We start from the raw sequence: 24741 nt of genomic DNA on the forward strand, positions 1-24741 counted from the left end.
TTCTCGAACGCTTGTCACTCCGGCGTGCGCTACAAGACAATTGATCGATAGCGCGACTGCACGTTTCAGTCGTTCCTGACTAGCAGCCAAATCGACGGATTACAAGCCGATGCGCCTGCACGTCCCAGGGGTCTCCTACTGTACTGGTGGGTGAGCGTGGGGGAAGAACGAAGACCGGAAAGGGGGAAGAGGCGTCGATATCAGCCGTGGTACTGGCTGGGCAACGTCATCTCAACAGCGAAACTGATAGTTTGCACCACGATAGTGCATCTCAAGCAGGAAAGTTGAGACTGCATCCTGCTGTAGCGTCGATCACGGGAGCGCCCGTCCTCCGTAGCGCAAACGCCATCGTCAGCCAATTCCCACTCAGCCCGTATCAGCCTGTATCTGAATCAATCATTGTAGCGTCATGAAAATTTCACCACCAATCTTCCGTTCCACGCAAACATTTCTGTCCTGTCATTGTAGCATGTTGCGATGTTGACGGGACGCACCCTGTTCACGGCCGCGGTACCAGCAAGCGATACGCGTAATTCGGCTCCATATTTCATAAACCGAGCGATATCGCCAGCGACGCAGGGCCGAATAGTTCGCAGTGCAGGTGTAAGAACCATTCGCACAGAGATACAGGCGGTGCGTCCATGACATCTGCAAGTCGAGAGATGGCGCAGCTGAGGTGGTGATGTCGGCCGCTACGCGCTTCCAATAGTGCGGCAGTTAACAATGTCGCGATATCTAGTGCCTCTCGCGAACCCTTGGGCTAGCGACTTTCTTTATCGAAACGTGTTTCAGCGGGGTCGTCCTTGTCAACCGACCGCTCTACCCTCGACGTCGTTTTCGTTTCGATCGCGATGTTCGGGTTGATCGGCCTCTGCGCGGTCGGGTCGGTGTAGCTGCGCTTGCATCATTGAAGATCATGCTCGCAAATTGGTTTAGGGGAAAGGGAGAGAAGTACGTAGGCGCGGGTACACCTGCTGTCTGAGATACAGGAGGCATTTCGCTTCCCTCAAATTAACGAGGTCGCAAAATAAATGCTCCACCGCTTCTTCGTTGTTGATGCTGCTGAAGTGCGGAGAAAAGCAAGCTGTTGATGCGCAACAGGGAACTAACCGCCCACGCCGCGTTTTCTGCCCGAATCCGAAAGGCAGTACTTCCCGGCCGGTGGTGATGCCATCTGGCGCGAGCTAGTTGGCTACATAAAGCAGTCGTGGGATACGGGCTCTGCACAAGCGTGGGCGGATAAGGAAAGGGGGGTGCGCAATATGCAAGTCTAGATCTACAGCAGTCTCCACCCCGGCAGCGCAGCAGCGGGTGGAGCTCCTGGGCATGAGGGAGGCTCGTTCGCGTCATTTGGGGGGTGAAATAGGGAACGGCCGTCCGTTGCAGGGAATAATGATAATACCCTCGAAGCCTTCTTTCCCTGGCATCTTGCTTGCTTTGCTCTTCCCCCTCTTATTTGCTTTTTAGCCTCGTCGTGCGAAGAAGCTTGTTCGTCCTCGTCTGCCTTTCGACTCGAGATAGCCCGACTGCATACCGATGCGAAGCGAGATAGCCACGCCGACAGAGAGATACGATGGACTACGGATACGCTGTGCCGATGGAGAGCCCTTTTGTGATCCCACATGAGGATGTAGAGGCGCTGGGCGAGTCAAAGGCCTTTTGCGCACTGAGGAGGCATCTGGCTGGTGATGCTGAGTATGTTCATGTTCCTGTTCCTCGTCCCCCGTCGCGAGCAGCTTATCGCGCTTCGTATCGCTTCTCTCCACCTCCACATGCCTATCCACCCCCAGCTCCACGGCAAACCTCAATCGCAATATCAAGTACTAACAAACATGCCAGCTTCTGCGCAACGCACACGCAATGTTCTCCCCAGGCGAAACAAACCTACGTACTCCACCGCGATATCCTCCACGCCCTCATCATGCCCGTCGTAACCCTCTTCTCCCGCGCATCCACACTGGCCTCGGCCGCACTATGCACACAACGCGCCTCTGATCTCGAACTCGCCTTCTCGGGCGAATCCCGCAGCGCATTTATCGGCCTGCAGTGCTTCATAACCGAAGAATCAGACTGGTGCCGCACCCGGGGCTGCCCAGCCTGCGTCGTAACAGCAACCCTCAGCACCGATAGCCACATCCGCCTGACCATTGCCGCAAGTCTGCTTAGCACAGCAAACATCGCGACGCCGACGCAAGAAGAACCGCCAAAGCACATCGAAGACAGAACACTGCCTCCCCTCCCCCACATCCTCCCCGCGCTCCAACACGCAGTCATAAACGACCCGTTCTGGGAAGGCTCGGAGATTTGGGGCTACATCCTCTCGCGCGCAACACAACTCTCCGCTGGTATCCAGGCCCTCATCGCTGAATGCGTGAACCTCGAGTCCCTCGTTTCTTCGCCTACGACCGAACGCCCCGGCTCGAAGCGTGGATTGACACATCCTACGGTGCCTTTTGTGGTATCCGGACAAGCGGTGCAGGAGAAGGGCGTCAAGCTTAGGAAGAGCAAGCTGGCAAAGCGACAACTCAGGCTGCGCGATGAGGAAGTGGAGCTCATGCGCAGAGTAGCCATGCAGTGCTGGGCGAAAGCTCAGGTACCCAAGCATGTCAGGGGAGAAGTACTAGGCTTGGGCGACAGCAAGAGGACGAGGAGTCTGACCTGCCCGTAAGCAACGGGTCTACACGGTCTATCAGCAGTGTGCTTGATGGATCGCAAGGGTGTTATATGGCGTTTTGAGGGCTCGCATATGGATGATACCACAGCATACCACTTTTCCTTGGGTTAGGCGGCATCTGACGTCGCGGGACTGGTTGGTTCCGCGGCTGGGTTGGGAGGCATATACATGGTATGGGGGTATTTCTTTTGTTTGGCATTAGATACTACTGGGGCACAAGTGGTCTTTAGAGGTCTAATATATCTATATGTTCGCTTTAAGTAAGTGCCCGTTCATGTCTCTTCAAATGGCTCCTGGTTCATTCTTGTGCCGACATTACCCCGCCAAAGGCTCAGCGACATCGTACAGTGGATATTGGGGGCCATATCCGCGCGTGACGGCTCGCCAATCGGCAGGTGGGTGGCGCGGTTGCTTGTAGCTGCATGCCTTCACATAGGGTGAGCATTCCCTCCCCGCTCCCCATCTTTCCCATCTTCCATTGACACAACAGATCTTCGAACTAGCCAAATCTTTCAACACAGTATCGAACCATGCCAGAACGCAGCGTCGCATCGTTCGAGATCGAACGACTGGAAATAAGCGACGGAATATCTGACAAGACAATCTACGAACCAATCCCAGCGGGCGAGTTCATACGCGTCTTGAAACTCCAACCCGGCGATACCGACCAAGACATCAAGTGCAGCCTCGAGATCGTCAACATAGAACAGTCCAAGGGCTCATATGAAGCCATATCTTACGTTTGGGGCGACCCCAACAATACTGTCAACGTGCAGTGTAATGGACAGCGGGTGCCGATCACCGTCAGCCTCGCAGATGCCCTCCGAACCTTTCGCCACGCATCTGAACCTCGAGTTCTATGGGCGGATGCTCTGTGTATCAACCAGGAAGACAAAAGTGAGAAAGGGCACCAAGTGAAGAGAATGGGCGAGGTGTATGCCAATGCGAAACGTACGCTTGTCTGGCTCGGTTGCGATGATCAAAACGTTGCCGAAGACGCATTTACTCTCATCCTCGAGGCGAATGCATATTTTGCAAACTCGTACTTGCAAGCACGCCAAAGTATTAGCAGGATGACTCCTTTTACAAAACCGTACCCTATTTCCATGAACAGAGAAATATGGTTAGGGGTCATGAGCCTCTTCGAATTTCCTTGGTTTAGAAGAGTATGGACTGTTCAGGAATCCGCCATCGCTGAGGAATGTCGCGTTTATTGGGGCTCAGCCAGCATTGATATTGCCGATGTATTGGAAATATGTGTGTGGCTTTCGCGAAGGTCAGACTTCAGAGAGACCATTCGCAACGCCGTTGGGAACTTCAATCGCTTAACAGGGAGAAACATAGATGTCTACCTTCACTACAATACGCACAGGACAAAACGATGGCAGCAATCCCGCATGGGACTGGCTTACTTAGCCACCCGCTTCAGAAAGAGCACTTTTACGATGCTCCTTCAAGCTTCCCGATATCTAAACGCAAGTGATCCTAGAGACCATGTTTACGCGTTCTTGGGTTGTCCAACCGCGATTGACAGTGAAGGCCGCACGTTCGTGGAGACAGACTATACTTCTTCCGTAGACGACCTCAATCTTCGTCTCGCCTACGCGCTAATGAACAATGCCGCGGAAGGGCCGTTCGTTCTTTCGGCTGCCACTCACAACAGGAGAGACAGACTTCTGAACGGCATGCATCCTTCTTGGCTACCGGTATGGCATGTTGGTGGGAAACGTCGCGTGAGAGTAGCGGACCCGGAAAACTGGTTCCAAGCTGGGGGCACCAGAGAACTCTTTACGGCCACCCAGTGTGGCGAGAATAGATTGAACATTGGTGCTTGCACCTTCGACATCGTCATCTGGAGGTCATCTACAATACAAATGGATCGTGCGGAGCTCACTCCCACTTATGTATCAACTAGCGGACTTCATGGAGTATTCGTCGACACGTTATGGAATGATGTGATGCGAAGTTCGTCACGATTTGGCATCGCAGTACGGCATGCCGACTTTTTCCGCAGCTTGATGATGGGTTACCCAAGAGACGATAGCTTCTCTGCCATCTCTGACAAGAGACAGCAAAAGTTGATTGAGACATATGAAAAGAGTATCATTGTGGCGAGACCGGGTGACCAGGAGGCTGTGATGGACGTGAAAGAGAGACTAGACGCAACATGGGTCAAGGCGAAACTTGACGAACTCTACGGCGCGAGTATGTTTTTGACTAGAGATGGGCGCATCGGAATAGCTCCACAGGGCGATCTGGTCGAAGTCGGCGATGTGTGCTGCGTTATCTTCGGGGCAACTGTGCCTTTTCTCCTCACACCGGTAAGAGAAGGCCGGCACAAGCTTATAAGCGAATGCTACATCAATGGTGTAATGAACGGCGAAATTATGCAACAGTTCGATGGGAACGATCTCAGCGAGCATCGTTTCGTTCTGGAATAGGCGAACCACATCGAACTCATCGAGCAGCATTATGAGGATAGTTTAGCATCGTAGCTTGGAATTGAATTAGCTGGGTCACTGTGTAGTTGCACAGGAGTTATAATATCTGTCACACATCGTTGTCACATAGAAGCCTGGTATACTTCAAGGCCTTTGGATATTATCTGCGCTCTCCGTGAAACTCACGAGATACATCACGCTACCCCGTGGCATTATTTACACTGCCCGTCGAGATTTTGAAGCGCATCACGCTACACCTTGCACTGACACCGGAAACTTGAAAGTCACGCGACATCCTCTAGCTCGAAGTCTATTCATGTGACATTTGTAGGCTCTTCGTGTGCCTCGGACGACTGTGCAACTATATCTGATACCTAAAGTCCGGTTCGCGATCCGTATACTGCTTGCCAGCAGGCATAGTATACCCTCGGGCAAGCTTGACATCCTTCCTCTTCTCCCTCCTTCTATATATCGCCCGAACAATCCACCATCCGCACCAAGCAAAAGCCAAACAGCCTAAACTCCAGGCGTGACCCAAGGTATACTTCGGCGCCGCATTGCTCTGATAGATCTGGCCAGATACTACCCCACCGATATTGGTGAGTGTAAGTAGAATACCCAAAGAAGCGGCACGCTTGCCATCGGGTGCACAGTTCGCAGATAGCCAGGTTATGTTTCCACCGGTGCAGAGAAAGCATGCTGTTGCGATGAGGTAAGTGGCGAAGTATTGGACGTATGGGCTCACTGGAGAGAGGAGTATGGCGTAGCCGGCGATGCCTACGGGCGCCATGAGGATTAGAGGTAGGAAGCGCGTTTGATACCGGTCAGAAAGGTATGCGCCGATTGCGTAGACGATGGCGCCCCAGATGTTGACGGGAATGACGAGATATTGTGCCTGTGCGCGTCAGCGACGTATCTAAAACCGTAAGTGGCTATCAATACCTGTTTGGTGGAGAAGTTGAAACCATTTCTGATGATGATAGGTAAAAAGGTTCCGAAACCATACAGAATCGTCACGACGGCGATCTGAATGACACCATGCACCCAGCTCTTAATATCCTTCGCTGCTTCTTTGATATCAGCTTTTCCATAATGACCAGAGCCCTCAGAGTCGGAGTAGGCTTGTGTTCGATGCGCGCGCTGGCGCATGAGAGCCTTCTCGTCTTCATTGAGGAAGTAGGCGGTTTCGAAGGATTTGGGGACGAGGAAGATGCAACAGGCTGCCCATATGATAGTGATGATACCCTCGATAACGTAAAGCCTGTATCATACATTAGTCCTAGTCAAGTGTGCGAAAGCTGCAGCCTACCATCGCCACCCCGACCACCCAGAAACTCCGTTCATGTACAGGATGCCGAATGCGATGAGGCCGCCAAAGGCTCCAGATAACGCCGAGGCGATGAACAAATATGCGATGCGGATACCCAGCTCTTCTCTAGTATACCAGTTACACAAGAACAGCGTCATTGCCGGAAACAGGCATCCTTCGAAGAAGCCAAGGAAGATACGCGTGGTGACCAATCCAGCGAAGTTCTGCACAAAGCCGGTGCATAGACACGTGATACCCCAGCAGAAAGTGATCGTTGGGATCACTCTGTTGAACTGGAGACGTTTGACAAGTAACGAGGTCGGAAACTAGATGAAGTTAGATGGGTATATCTGCAAATGGCGGACACACGTACTTCAGCGAGAATGTAAAAGATGTAGAATACCGACACAGCGGTCTATGCTTTTGTCAGCCTTGTGTTGTCCAGCATTCGAAATCACGATCTTCACGCACATTCAGCTCGCTACCCTTCAGTCCAATATCCGTCGTCATGCCCTGCGTCGCAGCAAACCCAATGTTGCCGCGATCCAGATAGCTGATGAGCATGAGCATCATCATGACTGGCGCAACGAAGCAATCCAGCTTTCGTCGCAAGGCATCTTCTTTCTTCTTGTTCTCGACGGTTTCCGGGGTCTCATCTTGCGCGAGATATTCACGCTGCACTTGTTCGTGCTTTTCGTCGGTTACCGAGCGTTCAAGGCCTGGCGTTGCCATTGCCGGAGGATTTCAGAAAACGAAGGAAACAGCAGCGGATGGTTCTACGATAGCTTATCCGAACTCAAAGGTCAGATAGTATCGTCTATTATGTATGTTTATTCGAAAGGCGCATACCCGGCCTGTATGTACGCGATGCGCCTTCCTACGCTCATTACTCGTGTCCATCGTCTAGGCCTAGGTGCTTCTCCAACTTCGATAAATACTCCGTCACTCGCTTCCATACGCAGGACGCCTGAAGAGTGAGTGATACAGAAAGGCTGCATATCGACGTCGGTGGCAGGGTGTAGAGTATTAGCCGGATTGCCGATCTGCGAACGTTGCGGAGGTGGAGAAGCCATGTGTGGTTCCCCAATGCGGGGTGAGATGCGGGGCTAGGCTTGGGGAAGCACGACGCGGCTTGGTGTGATGGGTATTCTGAGCAAGGAAGTACTGTCTGCGAGTAGATGGCCAGGATGAACGGTTGTGTGCGGGGAAAGATATTGGTGAGTCCGTCGCGACTGCAATCGCGTAGGAAACATCGCGCTACTGAGCATGGCTCCTGCCAATTGACGCTTCACAATAACGAGCCGAGACTACGATTACGAAAGTACTCCCATAAATCCAAAGAGAAGGAAACAATAATCGACAAGAAGGTACTGACACGATTACGTTCTCAACACGATGTCGTCACCAAGCAAGACTGTGGCCTTCATTGGTGCGTTCCTTCCTACCTAGCTAACCCTATCACTCCTCATACTTACGGTTCCCAGGTCTTGGCGTAATGGGCTATCCCATGGCCCTCAACCTCCGCAAAGGGCTCGACTCTTCTCATACCCTCCTGATCTGCGACGTCTCTACCTCCGCGCTCGAAAAGTTCCAATCAGACGCCTCAGGCCAGGGTCCAGTGGAAGTAGTAAAGAACGGATATGATGCTGTCCAAAGAGCCGACACCGTCATAACAATGCTTCCCGATTCCAATGCCGTAAAGAAGGTGTATCTTGATAAAGAAACAGGAGTCCTTGCCGGTGCGGAGAAACTACCAAAAGGTGGAGAGGAAAAGCTGATCATGGAATGCGGTACCATCGAAACAGCTACAATCCTGGAGGTTGCGAAAGCAGTGGAGAACTCCAGTGCGAGCAAGATGCTGACATTCGTCGATGCGCCGGTATCGGGTGGACCTATGGGTGCGCAGGACGGTACGTTGGCGTTCATGGCAGGCGCGAACAACAAGGACATCTTCCCTACCGTGAAGAGCTATCTGAGCCACATGGGCAAACCAGATGCTATATTTCTCTGCGGCGACATCGGCGCAGGTACAGCGTTCAAGGTCATCAACAATTACCTCAGTGCCATTACATCGCTCGCCGCGTCTGAAGCCCTGAACATCGCCTCGAAGATGGGGCTAGACGTTGCACTGCTTACGGATGTGATTAATGTCTCCGGGGGCCAGTGTTGGGTCACGAGTAAGAGCAATCCAGTGCCGGGTATACAAGCCAATGTGCCGAGTTCGCGAGGGTACGAAGGCGGGTTTCGCATCGAGCTTTGTGCAAAGGTTTTGGGCATGGGGAGTCAGCTTGCGGAGATGGTAGGCGCGCGTACTGTACTCGATAAGCCTACGTTGGAGGCTTTTGGTGAGGCGATGAAGGACGAGAGGTATAAAGGGAAGGACGCGAGGGTCGTGTATAAGTGGTTGAATGAGAGTGAGAGAAAATAGGATGTCGTATATCAGCTCCATCATAAGTTTCGCAATACGCGAAATTACGCCGTGTTGCACAAGACCCCCAATCGTGTTCAATCAACTCAGTTTCACAACCAGCAATAATGCTCGTTCTATGGATACATCGATCTACCTCCTAGCAGTTCGGTGCGGCATACTACCCCGTGGAGGCTACAACAGTGGATTGGAATGTAGAGCTAAGTGGGAAAAGGTATCTTGAGATATACGTGGTCCTTCCTACAGAGCATAGCATAAGCCTACTATCAATGTCCACGGCAAGGGCTTTGTAACATACGCCGTATATCTGATTGTGCAGCGCAACATAATCACGCCAGGAGGATACAGACAGGCTTATAAGCTCGAACTTGACCTGGAAACGTAGCCGGGAGGTGTTCGATGGTGCCCGTGGACGGGAAACAGCACCAACCCAAGGACTCAACGATCCGAAAGGACATATCAAGATCCGGCATAATCCCGCACAGGTCTGAGGAAGGCGCCTGCGCCAGGAAGATACAAAGTTAGATCCTCGAGTAAGACCTGAAAGTGTATCCTGGAGGGTTTCGCTGGTCCTTCCCTGAGAAAGGCATAGTTCCTTAGTCGAGTTCGATTGGAAAGAACCTCTCAAGGTGCGGCTTATCCTTGGATGCCATAGCAGAGTGTGCGCACGGCCAAAGGGATACAAAGGCCGTTGCGCACTCAAAATACATCTGATGCTGAATCTGGGAGGTAGTCGCGGTGTTGTATGTAAATATGGCGCAGCTCCCTAAGCGGCTTCCTTGGGAAGGAGTGCTCAAGATGCAGGTACGCTAGGCCTAATCGGTTGGCAGATCTCCAAGAGGTGCACGGCATATGCGTGTGCTAGGCAAATACGACGGCATTTGCGCTCTTGAAAAGTGTTGCGGTAATGCACCCGGGAGCTGTTTGCGGATCTTCACGTCGATGTGCCGATAGGACAAAAGACCGTGTAGACATCTGGCGTGTATTGAGACCAAAGTATAGGGAAAGCTCTATCTCATTGGGCTCGCTGCTCGGTCTACAGGACTACTTGTCCTCCCCGAGCCAACACCAGAAGCGAGTAGTTCAAGTCTCGATGCCTGGACACGGTGCTTCTTCATGACCTCCACCCACTCTTCCTCGACCTCCTGCTCCTCCGTCTGATCTGTGCTTTCTTCCAATTCTGCACGCAAGTCCTCTTCCAGGAGGGCAATCATCATGCTGAAATCGCCACCCAGTCTGCCCAGCGAACCAGCACAGTATAAGACCTGTGTAAGGAGCGAGTCGCGCTGGGAGCGATCCTGTACGTTTGGAAGATATGTTCGTAGGGTATCGAAGAGCATCTCTACTAGGTGTAGCGGAAACGTTGCGAGAGCCGACGGTATCGGCTGTAGGGGGTTGGATGTGTTGACTGGCTTTACAGCTGGCGCGCTTTCGTCGGATCCTGGTGCTGGCAAGGCGGAGGGGAAGATGCTCTTATACATGGATATGATGGCGAAGCTCTGTTCTCGGAAGACTTCAAGATACTTCTTCAGGTACTTTTCTGTTTGCTGACCCACGGCCCAGCCAGCGTCGCCTTTCGCTGCCTTGGTCGTTCGCTTTTCTGTCTCTTGGTCTGCGAGTTCGCGCAGAGGGTCTAGAGCGCCCAGCATCAACTCCAGACAGACTAACCGGCATACGAGAAATAATGCGCCCAGTGTGCCTTCTCCACTGCCTATGCCGGCTTGTTTTGTTGACCATGCTTCGTCCAATTCTGGCGCCACTCGTCTGAGCCACCCGATTGTTCGCATAGCACCTGCCAGCTTGATGCCCTGAGTCTGGAGCGAGCTTATCAGGTTGGTGGTCATGGTCTTCATCTCCTGCTCAGCTTGGGCAGCGAGCGACGAGACTAGCTCTGAGTTGGGGTATAACGTATGGAGACGCTTGATGTGTGCGTGGAGATCGAGAGCTGAGGCATAGTTCGCGTTGGCGGTGGCCGTTGACGATGAGGCTTGTGCGGCGGCTGTAGAGGAGCTGATGGCGGACGAGAGAAGGGTGGGGAGGTCGAGCACATCGGATACGCGGTCAATGTTGCGGGATAGCAACATTGCCTTTCTCCGTCTGTCTAGTATCGCATTGTCTGCCCCTCTACTGTATTTCTCGGAGAAGTTCTGCGCGGCTGTCTCCAGATTCGGCAGCTGTGCCTGTACGGTGCCTGCATCTTGGCCTATCCGCGGGAGTGTTTTGCGGAGGTGTAGGAGGTGGTCGGTCGAGGATATTATTGGTTTATGCGACCGCTTCGAGAGAGCTTGCAGTGATCGTAGTATAGACTGCGAGCTTTGTGATAGCGATTGCTGCTCGGAGGATGTCAGGGCAGCCAAGGGCAGGGCCGTGAGGCGGGAGAGGTACGTGTTGGTAACGGCGTCATTGGGGGAGGGCCGTAGCTGCGCGTCTTGGACGTCGAAGTAGGGTGTCAGTAGCTCGTAGAGGGGATCCGCCATGTTGTCGCGTTTCACTCGTCCAATGACGCGTGCAGCTGTTGAATTGCGTGTCGAGGGCAGCGTGGGGTGGCTGCCCAGATGTCGAGTTGCGGGCGGAGGTGCCACGAGGCTGACCCCTGCCGCGTTAGCGCCCTTTGCACTTCACATGCGGCCGCTACCGCAACATTGGAACCGCAGGACTCATGGATCGCGGCCACTCCCACACAGACAACCCCAATAGCGCGGACGACGACGCAAATAGACCACAGCAACCCAACGCAGTAGAGCGCTTCCTCGCTGAGCTGTTCCAGAATCGTTTTCTCACAGACCTCTCGACCGCCGACGACGAAGCTGCACCGACACGACCGATTTCGCCGCGAACGCTACCCTCGAATCACCTCGTGCCTTTCTTCACTGCCTCCAATACCTTTTCAGTACCGCAAAATCCAGTCAACACTGCAGAAGTGGCAGAAACTACATCACCGCATACTTCAGCACGCCAAATGCAAAGCGCGCAGGATGTCGTCTTCTGTGTCGAGGATACCGTGGGGCTCAAGGACGACAAGTACAGTGTCGGCATCATAGAGCGATCTTTTGGCGATGTCGACTCGCACGAGCCCCGGCCACAGCGCGACTACCCCGACGACATCGAACGCCACACCGATATCCCCAGGGAAGATTTCTGGAAGTTCATGAAAGACGGTATCCCGCCGCGGGGTACTGTCCTAGTGTCATGGCAGACCCAGTACAAGACGGAACTTATACCAGAAGCAAAGCTTCAGCTGCTAGATCGCGCGCTGTACGTAGGCGATGTGGTCAAGAGGAAGGCCGAAGATCATATTAGTGGTACAGTCATTGGCACGCAGGCAGTCTGCACCCTCTTCCCCGCGACCCTCTTCAACGGCGGCCAAATCACACAGACAACCACCGACGATCTATCAATACGGAACATTCCGGCCGACGAGCTCATCAACGTACACGAATTCGTCGAGGGCGCGCTAGTCGTGTACGGCGACTGGGTGGGGCGGGTAGAGAACGTTTACGACGAGGTCGCCATCAGGCTGGCCAACAACTCAGTCGTGGTCGTCGAGGACCCGGCCGAGCTGGAACAGGACGACACCACTCTCGAGCGGCTCAGCGTAGGCGACACAGTCAAGACCAAAAAGGGCAACCTGCGGCGGGGAAACTGGAGATTCGGCGCATACGATCCGAGCGTGCCGCCTGTGGGCATGGTAGTCGAGACAAGAGCATCCGAAATTGACGTGCAATGGCTAGCAAGAAGCATCGGCGCGCGCAACGTCGCCTTCAATGCAGACGAGCCTCCGGCGACAATCGGTCGAGACGAATTCGAGAGCCCCAACTTCTACCGATACGATGCCTCAGGAGGTACGGCCACAACACTCCCCGTCTCGGAAAACGGTGTCGACAAATCATACCATGTTACCGATGTGGCCGTAGGTGACCGGGTACGGTTCAAGGACATCGCCGGCGCTGCTGTAAAGTACGACGGCACGAGGGAACTACCCAACGGATATCCACAAGGGAAGGTGACACGCATCGCGCGGACGGAAAGCCTGGGATACGATCTTAATGTCTTCCTCGTGATGCAGACTCACAGTCGGGTCACCGTTCAGTGGCAAGACCTGTCCATAACGCACGATCTCAGCTCTTCTCTACTGCCAGATCCCAATGTAGAAGACGACGATGAGGTCTGGCCGGGTGAAGTTGTTTTCTCCAAAGAGAACCGCGAGGGTGACAACGCTGATGACTCTGCGACAAAGAAGCCTTCGAAGGTGGGTGTGGTCCAGACAGTCAAGGGCCGAGATCGGATAGCTACTGTGCGATGGTTCAAGAACCCTTCCATCGAGTTCTTCGGCCCAGATCTACTTCCTCCGTCAAGTACAGGCGAATTACACGAGACCGTTGAAGACGTCAGTCTATACGACATTTACTCTTTCCCAGCACTAACACGAAGGCGCGGCGACTTTGTACTTGTACATCCAGACTCAATCGAAGGTGTACAGACGCCGCTCAACGTCACTGGCCCCGACTGGTTTGGAGAGGTCATCGACCTGGGTCTGGACGGAAAGCTCACTGTTCGCCTTGGCGCAGCAAAGCCTGTCGTGGATGTCAAGGTTCCCTACGAACGCGTCACTCTCGCCTACAGCAGTGACATGGCTGATGATTTCGGTAACATGGATCCGCTAGAAGGTGAATACATCGATGACTCCGATGAGAGTGATGAGAGCGATTTCGACACGGCGTCATTCAACGAAATGTGGATCGAGTATGAGGGTATGGATGGTGAACAGCCTGTTGGCGACGAAGGAGATTGGTCGACGGAGGATGAAGACGAAGAGGAAGAAGATGATGGTAACACGGATACATCAATGCCCGATCTTGTCGACATCACGAAAGAAGTCGATACATCGAAGACAACTCCCGAAGAGCAACCCGATGAAGACGGCGGCATAGCGCTGGATGATCATACGGGACAGCCGACAGAGGGGCCAGCTTCTTTCCTCATCCTCGAAGAAGCCCCACCGGCATCCCACCACTACATTTCTCAATCATCAGCTTCCTCGTCAGCTTTCATGCGCCGGATAGCAAAAGAGCACAAGATCCTCCGAAGCTCACTCCCACCCGGCATCTTCGTCCGCACCTGGGAATCTCGATTAGATCTCCTCCGCGTCCTCATGATCGGCCCTAACGACACACCCTACGAGTACGCGCCTTTCGTCATCGACTTCCACCTCGGATCAGCATATCCACAAGAAGCACCATCAGCCTTTTTCCACAGCTGGACAAACGGCAACGGACCTGTCAACCCGAACCTATACGAAGATGGCAAGATTTGTCTGAGTCTACTGGGCACATGGCACACAGATGAGCGGAACGAGAGCTGGAGTCCCGCGAAGAGTACGCTATTGCAGGTTCTCGTTTCCATCATGGGGCTCGTACTGGTCAAGGAACCTTACTACAACGAAGCCGGCTACGACGTTCACCGTTCAGCACCAGAGACGAAGCTGAGTTCGGCGCTTTATACCGAACGTGCTTACTTCCGTGCTCGCGCATTCATACACCATGCGCTCACGCATGAGGTCGCACCGTTCAAGGAGGAGCTACAATATCTTTACCGGAGCCAAGAAGACGGCGCGCCAAAACTCCTCGACAAAGCCATCGAAGCCGCCAAGGATGTTGTCGAGCAAAGCGCCGAGGGTAGCGAGGAGGGAGAACGTGATGGACTGAGGAAGATTAGTCTGGGTGCTCTTGTTATGCTGAGGAGGCAGGTTGAGAAGCTAGAGGCTTTGAAGCAGGCGAGTACATGAGTGGGAAGATGGCCGTGAATGACTCTGGTTTGACTTCGTGTTACTGTATTAGAGTTCCACATCGGGAGGTGCGTCACGCTTTACCCTTGTAGTAAGAAAGCGAAGCAAGAGAAATGTAAAACTATACTTCAAGGTGCCCGTCACCCTGGCCTTGACCGTGACGCTGGACATCTGGACTGGACCAACCCATACAAGATAGTAGCTGAATACGTATCACCTAGGAGTCTACATTACCTTTGGACATTGCGCAACTTTGGCTTGTATACTAATGTAGTCGGCAAGCACCTGTTCAGAACGCGCGGGACACGTATCACCTGGAAGTCTACATTACCTTTGGATCTTACGGAGGTTAACTTGTATGCCAATATAGTCGGCAAAGCACCTGTTCACTCTTGCATGATACGATAGTTTCTCTCACCGTACCATCAGCATCTCCCACATTCTGACGTTTTCGTTTGCTATGTCATCGGCGCCTCCATGTTTACTTCGACTTCCAGTGCCTCACCTAGGACACTTTGGCACCTCTTTTCACTGAGTTATCTTCCATTGTCTTCTCTATCTTGCAGTCTCTCCATCATACACTGTATTTGCTGATCCTTCCAAAGCGTGTCGATGCATTCGCAACTCATCATCTCCGCGCTCACGTCCCCTTACCCGCAGCTCATCATCTCTCCCACCGTCAACACTCTCGCCTAACCTCCCACACCCGCACAGACTCTCCTGTCCGCGCCCACAATGACGTTCGCCCTTCACCTCAAATCGCAGCCCCGCTACCTCACCACCAAAATTGCTTGTAGTAGGTGTATCGCGACATTCTCTAGGTATATAAAGCCCATCACTGAAGCCTTTCTCATTGAAACGAAGAAGACAGCAATGCGCATTACCGGCTAGTCTAGTCAGTTGTCTCACCCACACTGGCTATCAGCATTGCAAGAGTCATACCCATGGTCGCTCGTGGGTTCGATTCACTACAGTTGACAACAGAAAGCACGCTATAGGGTACGACTCTGTGTTAGTAGGTTGTCAGCGCCATTATTTTGTTTTTGCCAATGCATTTTTCTATATCACGGCTCGTCAACCTAGGAAAATCCTGAGTAGGTCTAGAGGCTACATCGACGTTGGGCTATCTACTTTGCAGATTTTTGTGTTAATGTAGGCGGCAGACCTGTTTAGAATTTTTACTTGTACGAGGCAACAGCGTAAAAAAAGAGTCGAAGGTAAGTTTATCTCTACTATACATGTGCTGCTATGTTACACGCACGCGACCACGCAACGGCTTTAGGTCATGAAGGACATGTTTTGCAGCGCAGTGTCCAGCTCATCAACCGCGGTGCTACTCACACCTTTAATGAAGGCAATCGCCGCAGAAGGATCCATCCACATAGCTCGCATATCCCACCTCTCCTTTGGCAGCTCCGGGTCAGGTTCCTCAATGTCCAGGAGCAAAGCCCTCACATGTGGCTGCTCGAACAGCTCTTCGCAAAGGTATCCGGGCGCGTCCTCCATTCCCAATCCACACAAACCGGCCTCCACACCCTCCATCTCCGCATCTCCGGCCTTCTAATTGGCCGCAAGCTCGCTCTCCTCCGACACATGTTTAATCCATTGCGCCGCCCACGCATGTCCATGCTTCTTCCACTCGACGTCAGGCTGCTGTTGGACCTTGTCCCAGAACTCACTAGCAGGGAAAGGGAGCTCAGGCACCTTCTCCATCATCTGCGCAACCGCCCGACGCATGGCGACGAGCTGCCATGAGCGCCATCGCATTACATCGTGATCCCCTTCTGGCCACAGCTTCAAAAAGGCCTCCCGTTCGGTGAAAGAAGTTGATTGCGACACTGCTTCTTTCCACGCGAGAACGAAGGCGTGGATGAATTGTTGCGCTGATCCGGGGCAGTATGCACCTGGATCTTTTGACGCGCCTACGATGACGGCGGTCAGGATATTATATCGGACGACAGCGTGGTAACGACTGAAAGAGTGCGACTTGTCAATTTGCCAGTACCAGATCGCTTTGACGGCGCCAATGTCTACGCCTGGCGTCTTGATGGCCTTGAAATCGGCGGCCAGAACCGCGTTGTAGTTGGCAAGTAGGTATTCCAGCTGGTACTGCTCTGGTATACTCGGGACGTAGATGGTAGGTGCCTTGGTGTAGTACTCGTGGATAGTAGGGCGACTACCGAATGTGAAGATGCGCCTGGGAACACGCGCGAGCTTGATCTCGAGCAGTCGGGTGGCCTTCCGGTGGAGTTCGAGAAGTTGGTCCTTCGTAAGCGCCATGATGTACCTATTGATGCAGGTGTTGTCAGGGGGTGTTGTTAAAGAGTAGATAATCGGAATAGATTCAAGAGAGGAAGTCAAAATCTGGCGCACTGAGATAGTTGATATTGTCGAGGTGAGCGAGAATCGCGCGCGTTTGCACTTAGGCAGCCCACTCACCCTCACTTTCGATCAAGAAATGGCGTCACCAGCGATTTTTCTTTCGCGCGAGCAGCTCGCCTTCACCTCGATTCGGTATCATGAAATCAATTTCTATCGGCCTTACCAACTCTGCTTGTTACAATCTACACACCTATCAGGTTCCTTTTCCTTCCCATCATCAAGATGGCGCTTACCGACCAACAACTCCTCGACCTCCACACCAAAGCCGGTCACCTCCTCAAATTCAAGCTATCCAAGCTCAAAATCCCCGGCCGCGTGTTCCCCTCAGGCCGTCTCCCCACCCTCCGCGACATCTACGAGAACCCAGGAAGCCTACACGTCCCTACCATCCCTCCAAACCTGCAGCTCGACTTCGTGTTTGCCAACTACAACGACTTCGCCGCCGCCAACTTCCTCGCGCGAAAGAACGACCAAGACATCAAAGTCTGCATGGCAACATGGCATTGGCAGATCAGCGAGACACAGTCGTTCTCAAGCTGGCACAAGGAGATTCGTTTCAACGTTCTCCTAGCCCATGTAGTCCTCAACACGCCTAATGCGCGCAAGTTTCTCGCGGAGAAACTCATTGTATTCCTCGAACAGTTCGTCGGCGCATGGCTGGAAACGGCGATGCATATCGAGTACGATGGGAAGGAGAGGCGCGACTACTGGATCGCTCGGCTCTGGCGCACAAGCCAGTATGATTTGGTACATTGGGGCAAGCAGGCTCGGGGCAGAATGGGTGAGGCGGTGAAAGCACTCGAAGAATGCGTTCCACCGCAGAAATACGCCACGGACGACTTTTGGAGCGTAGCCCGGCAGATGCCAGCGGAAGAGTACCAGAAACATGGATCTGCTTGGGCTATGCAGTTCATCATCTACAAGGAGAAGAAAGAGAAGGTTGTGGCGAAAGAGCTTCAAGACGAGCACACGCAAGACCAATTCTCAAAGGGCAATTTCATGGGCTTTAGTAGTCTCTCCGTGGACGAGTCGGTACCCGAGTATCTCTCGGAGGAGCTGTTCAACAAGTCATTGGTGAAAGCCCTTTTGGTGGATGTGCGCAACATGCAGTTGCAGGTGCCTGAAAAGTTCGCCGGCTGGATGGATCCGCAGAAGGACATTGAGCTCATACAGGACAAGATGGAAGGCTTGGAGGACGTCACGGAGCAGATCAAGAACATGTCTTTTCTGAAGGCGTAGGCCTTGACAATGTTGGTAGTTGCCCGGGGGTCATAAGAACCTTGGAACGGTCGAAAAGTACCTAGGTAGTGCCATGTAGGCTCGCGTTACTGTAGTAAATCCTGACTTTTAGAAGTGCTAGGTGCTTTGATTCGATTGTAAGATAGTGAAGCAAAAGCGATGTAGGAATATACCTCAACAGAGCCAATGAGGAAACCGCACACCACACTTTTAAGAAGGAGTAAACGAGAGATGAAGCAGCAGCGCAGGAGCGCCTGCCCATGCTGTAGCTGCCGTGTAATAAATCTCGCTCTGCGTCCTGCTTCCTGTTCTTTAGCACCCACAAGAAGGGAACAGGTATGTGCATTCTTCCTTGCCAATCACTTTTCTTCATTATTGTAATTCAGCGTGCTAATAATGTTGTATCTATGTAGCTAGCAACACTAAAAATCTCACGAAAATGTTCGCCTGGCTCGACTGGAATCAAGTCGCCAACAAATTCCTCGGCGACTGCATCGCCGTCATGATTGGCCTGTTTCTGGCCTTTTTGCTGTGGCGCTTCGGCCCTGACAGGCTGTGGCTGAGGTTGGGTGGGGCGCTCGAGCGTCGCATCCTTGGTGCGATGGTGAGGGAGGCGATGAGGGAGACGGAGAGGGAGATGGAGGCGGAGCGGGAGGAGATGCGGGAAGTTTTGGCGCGTCTTCACCGTGAATTGTGATTTTCTACACTTGTGCATGACGCAACACATCCACCTAGCAATATATGACACCACAATGTTCACACCTCAAATCAACTGCACGAGGATAATACGCACGCACCTCATCGCTATATCTTCGGCTCTAGTAGACAGATCACCTTCATAAGCTCATCGTACCTAGCAAGCCGACACTCCTCGGATCTGGCTGAACCACAGCTACCGCTTTCCGCTCTTGCCATGCAAGACGTCGTTCGCAGTCGAGTAATGTCGCAACCACTCAAAACGAACCCATCGCTTCCGCAAAATTCTCGCAACGCTTCCGCAAAATCTGATCTACTCACTGGATTATGTAAGTGACCACCAGTCAGACCATTAAGTAGACAATAAGATTAGATAATGCACCCCAGAGCCATACTTCAGACTTATCGCTTATGCCTACGATACTGCGATGATTCATTGCCAAATAGCTACCCATCACTCCTAGAGCTCATCTCATACCTGTAATCAAGCAGCAATAATCCAAAGACGGAGCTAGGTTAATGTCAGGCCTGTCCCGTACGAGTCGACCTCGAGAGCACCCTAGAGTCTACATCAATGTTGAAACACTCATTTTGCATGGTTTTATGTTATTGTAGGCTGCAAACATGGTTAGAATTTTCCGTACATTGGGTGGGAGGTTCGACCTCAAAAGCACCCTAGAAGCTACATCAATGTCGAATCACCCACTTTGCGTGGTTTTATGTTATTGTAGGCTGCAAAACTAGTCAGGATTTTGGGTGGGAGATTCGACCCGGACTCTAGGTTCGGTTATTCTCATTCGCTACAGGGTTGCACACGCACATGCACAGTTATTTGGTAGCGAATACTGCCCTGGACAGGCTCGATATACAGAAAGACTCTACAAGCTTTGACGAAACGCACTTCTTTCAACTTACTGCAACCCATCTAACCTTCCCAACACCGCGACCATGCCGATCATCAATCTTGGACCGTTCGGACGCTACCGTCTCTCAAAGCTACACGACACAGCCGAACAACAAAGTCTACTAGAGGATAAAAAATATTCAAGAACTGGTGGCACTGCCTCAAAGTCACTACCTTCTTATACATCACAAGGTGAAAATTGCGTGCCTCTGGGCTTGCCACCGAAGGAAATAAGACACTGCGCTCCTCCCAAGGCTCAAAAGCCAAATAGTCAAGTTCAGCAGCTGCAGCGATACATCCTCGAAATCCTCGCGATTACTTTCTCCGCAAATTTCGACACGCTCAACAGGGCTCTCCAGGATTCAACATCAGAAGGCACTACTACAATCCTCTGCGACGAAGAGCGATCGGAGCTTCTGGCGCTATCGGGTCTTGTACGCAAATGCCACGATCAGCTACATCGCGTTCCGGAAATTCGTATCGAGGCCAAAGACGAGATGACACTAAGCGACAAGATCTCCCAGCCCGGTCTGCAACTAGAGTACAACCTGAGCGAGTACGCCTTGGAATTGATAGAATGGTACGGATCCTACACTCGTGCGTGTGGGAATAGCCACAGCTGGCAATACACGATACCTGGCTATTGGGAGAAGAACCCTACGATGGGTTTCAACAATCTCAAGGAAAGCATGCGTACGTTCTCTCTGATCATAGAGCACACGGCGCCTAGCCAGCATGTTTTCGACATTCTGCACGAAGCATGGGATGTCTGCCGAGAAAATCGCGGACTCGAATGCGAATACGAATTCCTAAGGAGCAGCAATCCGATCTACTGGGCTAGACGGAACGGATATCATCTCATGGGATCGATTCTGTCGCTGTATATAACGACGCTTGAAGTTGCGGGCAACGCGCCGGTGAGGCCGCGATTTCTGTGCGGAAAGCCACCGCGATTCCTGTGGAAAGCCACCTGGGGAGGAGGTGGTCGGTAATGGATATTTTTGAGTACAATAGATCTGCTGCCAAGCAGCCTTCATAAAACGCCGATCAAATGTAATACATGCCACTAGAATTTTATGCTCACCTCATACATGAAAAGACTGAACCAGGTCTGAACACTACATGGATAACACGCAGAGTGGGGGATCCAACATCAATGTAGGCTCCGCGCTCGTCGCTAGGTTAACAGTCTATGCCGTTACAGTCCCCCATCTCCTTCTCCAAAACCTCCAACCCCACATCCAACGTACTAATACTCAACAACGTCGCCAACTCCAACACCTCCATAATCTCCTCCTTCGCACCCCCATAGTTCAACACATTCCGCATATGCAGCTTCAACCCCGGTTTGTACATATGCGTCGCCGCCGCATCGAACGCACAATATATCAGCTCCTTTACTTTGGGTTCAAGCACGCCCTTGCCCCCCTCATTCGTCCACGGCACAGAACTAAACTCCGTATACGCGTCGAAGAAATCAGGTGCGATGAGCAGCATTTCTTCCCATAACGCGTTCCAGTACCCGCGCTTCGTCTCGAAATCCTGCTTTAGTGCGAGTTGCTGCGGGCTCATGTTCGCCATGCCTTTGGGTATGGCTTCGCCGCGCTCCTCGAGGACTTCGAAGAGGATTGGGATGCCGACTGTGGAGGCGTGGATGCCGAGGGTGGATGTGAGACACAGTGTTTCGACGATTTCGGCGCGGGAGGCGCCTGCGGATAGGGCGGCGCGGGTGTAGCGATGGATGTTGGGGACGTGGAGGTGGGTTGATGATGCGCTTACGGCGAGGGAGATTAGGGATTGGATTTTGGGTGATAGGTGGCTGCTTCGCTTTGGTATGGCTGTTAGGCGGAGCGATGCTGCGAACATCTCGGGTGAGTGCTTGAGCATCCGCGCCCAGGACTCATCGTAGGCTGCGGAGCCGAGCTCGGTGTCGAAGCGCTGTTTTAGGCGCTGTTGGTCTGGTGAGAGAGACATGCTTTGTGGTGGGATGAATCGTTCAACTCAGGGTTTTAGACACAGATAAAGACGTGAATGGCATAGGTGGAGTTTGGGTCACTTAAACCACCAAGTCATTTGCTTTCAATCACGGCGGAACAAATAAGATCTCGACTTTGAGACAGGAGCGCGTGAAGTACACAATTGCTAGTTCCGAGGATTTAGTCTGCATTGTCCTGCCTGCCGCCCCTCAGCCGCGTATTCCGAGTTGGTCGATGATGGTGGTGAGCAAGCAAGCCCCACATTTCCCCAACTCTGCCGTGTGGGGAAGCGCAGGGATCAGCACACCACCCGGTGGCCGAACGAGAAGGATTACAGCTGTAGCGAGTAATCTGGGATTCCCCATACTGCGAGTCGACAATGTGGCATGTGCGAGAGGCGGTCGGTATACCAATATCCTGTTCAGAACAATTGCTAGGTCATGTCTTGAACGCTAACGACTAACCATCCATGCTTTGCTCCGCGCCGAAGAAGCGCGTCTTGTTCTTTGGATCGCTTTCCCACTCGACGTCGTGTGCAAAGATGATCTCGACGCCGTCTCTCTCTAGGGCTCTGATTCTGTCAATCGTCGCCTCAGCTTGCTTTCTGTCAGCATGTATACAACAGACTTGTCCATGAGCATCGTTCCACTCTCCAATTGTTTTCTCTCCGGTCAACAGTCGTCTGTCGTGACATGCATCTCCGCCCATGTAAATTTGGTGATCAGGAGATGTCCGAGCAAGAAGATTGATGTGCCCTGGTAGATGGCCGGGTGCGTCGACGATGAGCAGTGAGCCGTCATTGAAGACATCCAAAGTCTGAGGGAGGTTTCCGTGCGTTTGCCAGGAACCACCGAAGTTGACATCGCCCGTCGCCCTGCATGAGTCGTGCTTCGTCAACACGTTTGCCGAAGGTTCCGACAGTCCAATGGTCCGCTCTTCTGGCAGAAGATCACTTTCGAAGAAAGAATGGCCACCGCGCAAAGACGACGATGTGCCATTAAGCAAGGCAAGTGAGCCATGACCGACGACGAACTTAGATGTGGGAAAGTCTCGAGGTTCGCCAATATGATCCCAATGCACCTGCCGTAGCCACGTTACTTACCGTCAGTAAAGCGAGGTCGTGTGACTTACGTGCGAATAGATCACATAATCGATATCCTCGGGTGCTAGCCCGCCTCTCGCGAGGCTTTTGGTGACGTCCGGATCGGTACTCATTGGTTGCCTCGTCTCGACATGCTTTTGTATTGGTGGCGCGTATCTCTTGATGTCTCTCCTCAGGCCTAGATCGAACACGATTCGTGTCGTCTTCTTAGTGTTTTGATTGTAGTGCTGTATCAGAAATGCTAACGAAGGTACGGTCCGGCGTGCATCTCGACTAACAGGGTGTACGAATTGGTACTCTGGAAGAGAAAACTGACCACACGATAACGCGTGCACAGTGACAACGGCCGCCGCTGCATGGTCGGACTGCTTTTGCGAGACAATAGCAGACATTTTTCAAGGATGATGGAGCTTTTCGTAGATGATGTTGTCTCAAGGTTGCAAGACTATGGCTGTTGAGAAGGATAGCCTCAGGTGGAGATGGCACGTGAGATCATCGTTCAGCCTACCAAAGTACCTATGGGGGTACTAGGAGTTGGCGAAAGAGTGGGCAGGATTAGTGCGTCGTTATCCGTTGGAGAAATCTCTACCCCGCTTCACCAGCCGCGGCACGCTCACGACGCGTTCTGATGGTTGTGTTGACGTGACTTGTTTCCCAAAATTTCCAGGTCTCGTATACACACCAACTTCCTACTCGACGTTAGCTCTCTGTCGTTCCTGAAAGTACTCTCGGCTTCAAGTCAATCCCCTACCTCTACCTGGCACACGCATTCGTCATGACGCATTCGCACGAGTTTAAAAAGCTGGGCTTCATCGGCCTCGGGGCTATGGGGAAACCAATGCTTTCTCATCTTGCCAACAAGTTGCCTGAGGAATCGCGCATTTGGGTTTATGATGTGGTCGAACAGATGGTAGACGATGCGTGTGCAGAGTTTCCTGGTCGAGTCTTGAAGGCAAAAAGCGCCAAAGACGTTGCGCAACAAGTCGTGAGTCTAGACGCCATCGTGCGAAAATGGCAGCTAACGACGTGCCAGGACACAGTTGTAAGCATGGTGCCTGAAGGTGCACATGTACGATCCGTATATCTCGACCCCCAAAACGGCGTATGCAGCACCGACATCTCGAACAAGCTGCTCATCGACTGCTCGACAATAGACACGGCAACCAGCCTCGCTGTGAAGGACCACGTTGCCGCTGAGTTTCCCTCTGCGTCGTTCTATGACTCTCCGGTGAGTGGCGGCGTAGTGGGAGCCATCAAAGGCACGATCGCATTCTTTCTAGGGTGTGCAGAGTCGGACCCAAATCTTGAGCGCCTCACATATCTGATGGGGTTGATGGGTGGGCAAGTGATACCTTGCGGGGGTCCATCCCTTGGGCTTGCAGCGAAGCTGTCGAATAACTACCTATCGGGTATCATCGCCATAGCTTGCTCTGAGGCTTTCGACATGGGAATGCGCAGCGGACTGGATCCCCGCACTCTGGCCAAAGTATACGCTGCGGGTACTGCCCAGAACACGATTTGCGACAAGTTTTGCCCTGTCCCACATGTATACCCCGAAGCCCCGTCCTCAGGAGGCTGGAAGCAGGGATTCAAAGTGCAGCTGATGCGCAAAGACTTCGGTTTGGCAGTTGATATGGCGAAGCGAGTAGGGTCGAGAAACGTATTGGGTGACGTTGGACTACAGACATACGATGGGGCAGCCAACGATCCGCGTTGTAGAGACCTTGACTCGCGGGTGGTGTATCGCTACCTCGGTGGCCAGGAAGACTGGCAACCTAAATCGAACGGCGCGTGAGCAGCAACTT

At 52.6% G+C, this 24741-nt stretch overlaps 11 protein-coding genes across 11 annotated transcripts; 7 read left to right on the forward strand and 4 right to left on the reverse strand.

Moving 5' to 3' along the window:
* Positions 1-1688: 1688 nt before the first annotated feature.
* J4E83_010315 (uncharacterized protein) lies at positions 1689-2668 on the forward strand (the record flags this gene model as incomplete). Its single annotated transcript, XM_049337196.1, has 2 exons — positions 1689-1695; positions 1791-2668. 2 exons carry the CDS (start codon positions 1689-1691, stop codon positions 2666-2668), a joined length of 885 nt encoding a protein of 294 aa, XP_049183744.1.
* A 536-nt stretch (positions 2669-3204) lies between these two features.
* J4E83_010316 (uncharacterized protein) lies at positions 3205-5115 on the forward strand (the record flags this gene model as incomplete). Its single annotated transcript, XM_049337197.1, has 3 exons — positions 3205-3625; positions 4253-4380; positions 4747-5115. The coding sequence occupies 3 exons, from the start codon at positions 3205-3207 to the stop codon at positions 5113-5115; spliced, it is 918 nt and encodes a 305-aa protein (XP_049183745.1).
* A 361-nt stretch (positions 5116-5476) lies between these two features.
* J4E83_010317 (uncharacterized protein) lies at positions 5477-7156 on the reverse strand (the record flags this gene model as incomplete). Its single annotated transcript, XM_049337198.1, has 5 exons — positions 5477-6010; positions 6058-6376; positions 6425-6750; positions 6798-6839; positions 6896-7156. The coding sequence occupies 5 exons, from the start codon at positions 7154-7156 to the stop codon at positions 5477-5479; spliced, it is 1482 nt and encodes a 493-aa protein (XP_049183746.1).
* A 663-nt stretch (positions 7157-7819) lies between these two features.
* On the forward strand, positions 7820-8852 carry J4E83_010318 (uncharacterized protein; the record flags this gene model as incomplete). Its single annotated transcript, XM_049337199.1, has 2 exons — positions 7820-7853; positions 7909-8852. 2 exons carry the CDS (start codon positions 7820-7822, stop codon positions 8850-8852), a joined length of 978 nt encoding a protein of 325 aa, XP_049183747.1.
* A 1010-nt stretch (positions 8853-9862) lies between these two features.
* J4E83_010319 (uncharacterized protein) lies at positions 9863-11329 on the reverse strand (the record flags this gene model as incomplete). The annotated part of the gene is made up of 1 exon (XM_049337200.1): positions 9863-11329. One exon carries the CDS (start codon positions 11327-11329, stop codon positions 9863-9865), a length of 1467 nt encoding a protein of 488 aa, XP_049183748.1.
* Positions 11330-11511: 182 nt separating this feature from the next.
* On the forward strand, positions 11512-14637 carry J4E83_010320 (uncharacterized protein; the record flags this gene model as incomplete). The annotated part of the gene is made up of 1 exon (XM_049337201.1): positions 11512-14637. One exon carries the CDS (start codon positions 11512-11514, stop codon positions 14635-14637), a length of 3126 nt encoding a protein of 1041 aa, XP_049183749.1.
* A 1560-nt stretch (positions 14638-16197) lies between these two features.
* On the reverse strand, positions 16198-16917 carry J4E83_010321 (uncharacterized protein; the record flags this gene model as incomplete). The annotated part of the gene is made up of 1 exon (XM_049337202.1): positions 16198-16917. The coding sequence occupies one exon, from the start codon at positions 16915-16917 to the stop codon at positions 16198-16200; it is 720 nt and encodes a 239-aa protein (XP_049183750.1).
* Positions 16918-17241: 324 nt separating this feature from the next.
* Positions 17242-18258, forward strand: J4E83_010322 (uncharacterized protein; the record flags this gene model as incomplete). The annotated part of the gene is made up of 1 exon (XM_049337203.1): positions 17242-18258. The coding sequence occupies one exon, from the start codon at positions 17242-17244 to the stop codon at positions 18256-18258; it is 1017 nt and encodes a 338-aa protein (XP_049183751.1).
* Positions 18259-19902: 1644 nt separating this feature from the next.
* J4E83_010323 (uncharacterized protein) lies at positions 19903-20850 on the forward strand (the record flags this gene model as incomplete). The annotated part of the gene is made up of 1 exon (XM_049337204.1): positions 19903-20850. One exon carries the CDS (start codon positions 19903-19905, stop codon positions 20848-20850), a length of 948 nt encoding a protein of 315 aa, XP_049183752.1.
* A 190-nt stretch (positions 20851-21040) lies between these two features.
* J4E83_010324 (uncharacterized protein) lies at positions 21041-21832 on the reverse strand (the record flags this gene model as incomplete). Its single annotated transcript, XM_049337205.1, has 1 exon — positions 21041-21832. The coding sequence occupies one exon, from the start codon at positions 21830-21832 to the stop codon at positions 21041-21043; it is 792 nt and encodes a 263-aa protein (XP_049183753.1).
* A 1879-nt stretch (positions 21833-23711) lies between these two features.
* Positions 23712-24731, forward strand: J4E83_010325 (uncharacterized protein; the record flags this gene model as incomplete). The annotated part of the gene is made up of 1 exon (XM_049337206.1): positions 23712-24731. The coding sequence occupies one exon, from the start codon at positions 23712-23714 to the stop codon at positions 24729-24731; it is 1020 nt and encodes a 339-aa protein (XP_049183754.1).
* Positions 24732-24741: the final 10 nt, after the last annotated feature.

This window comes from Alternaria metachromatica, assembly GCF_023757995.1.
Source record: "Alternaria metachromatica strain BMP 0045 chromosome Unknown scaffold_43, whole genome shotgun sequence".
NCBI classification, from domain to species: domain Eukaryota; kingdom Fungi; phylum Ascomycota; class Dothideomycetes; order Pleosporales; family Pleosporaceae; genus Alternaria; species Alternaria metachromatica.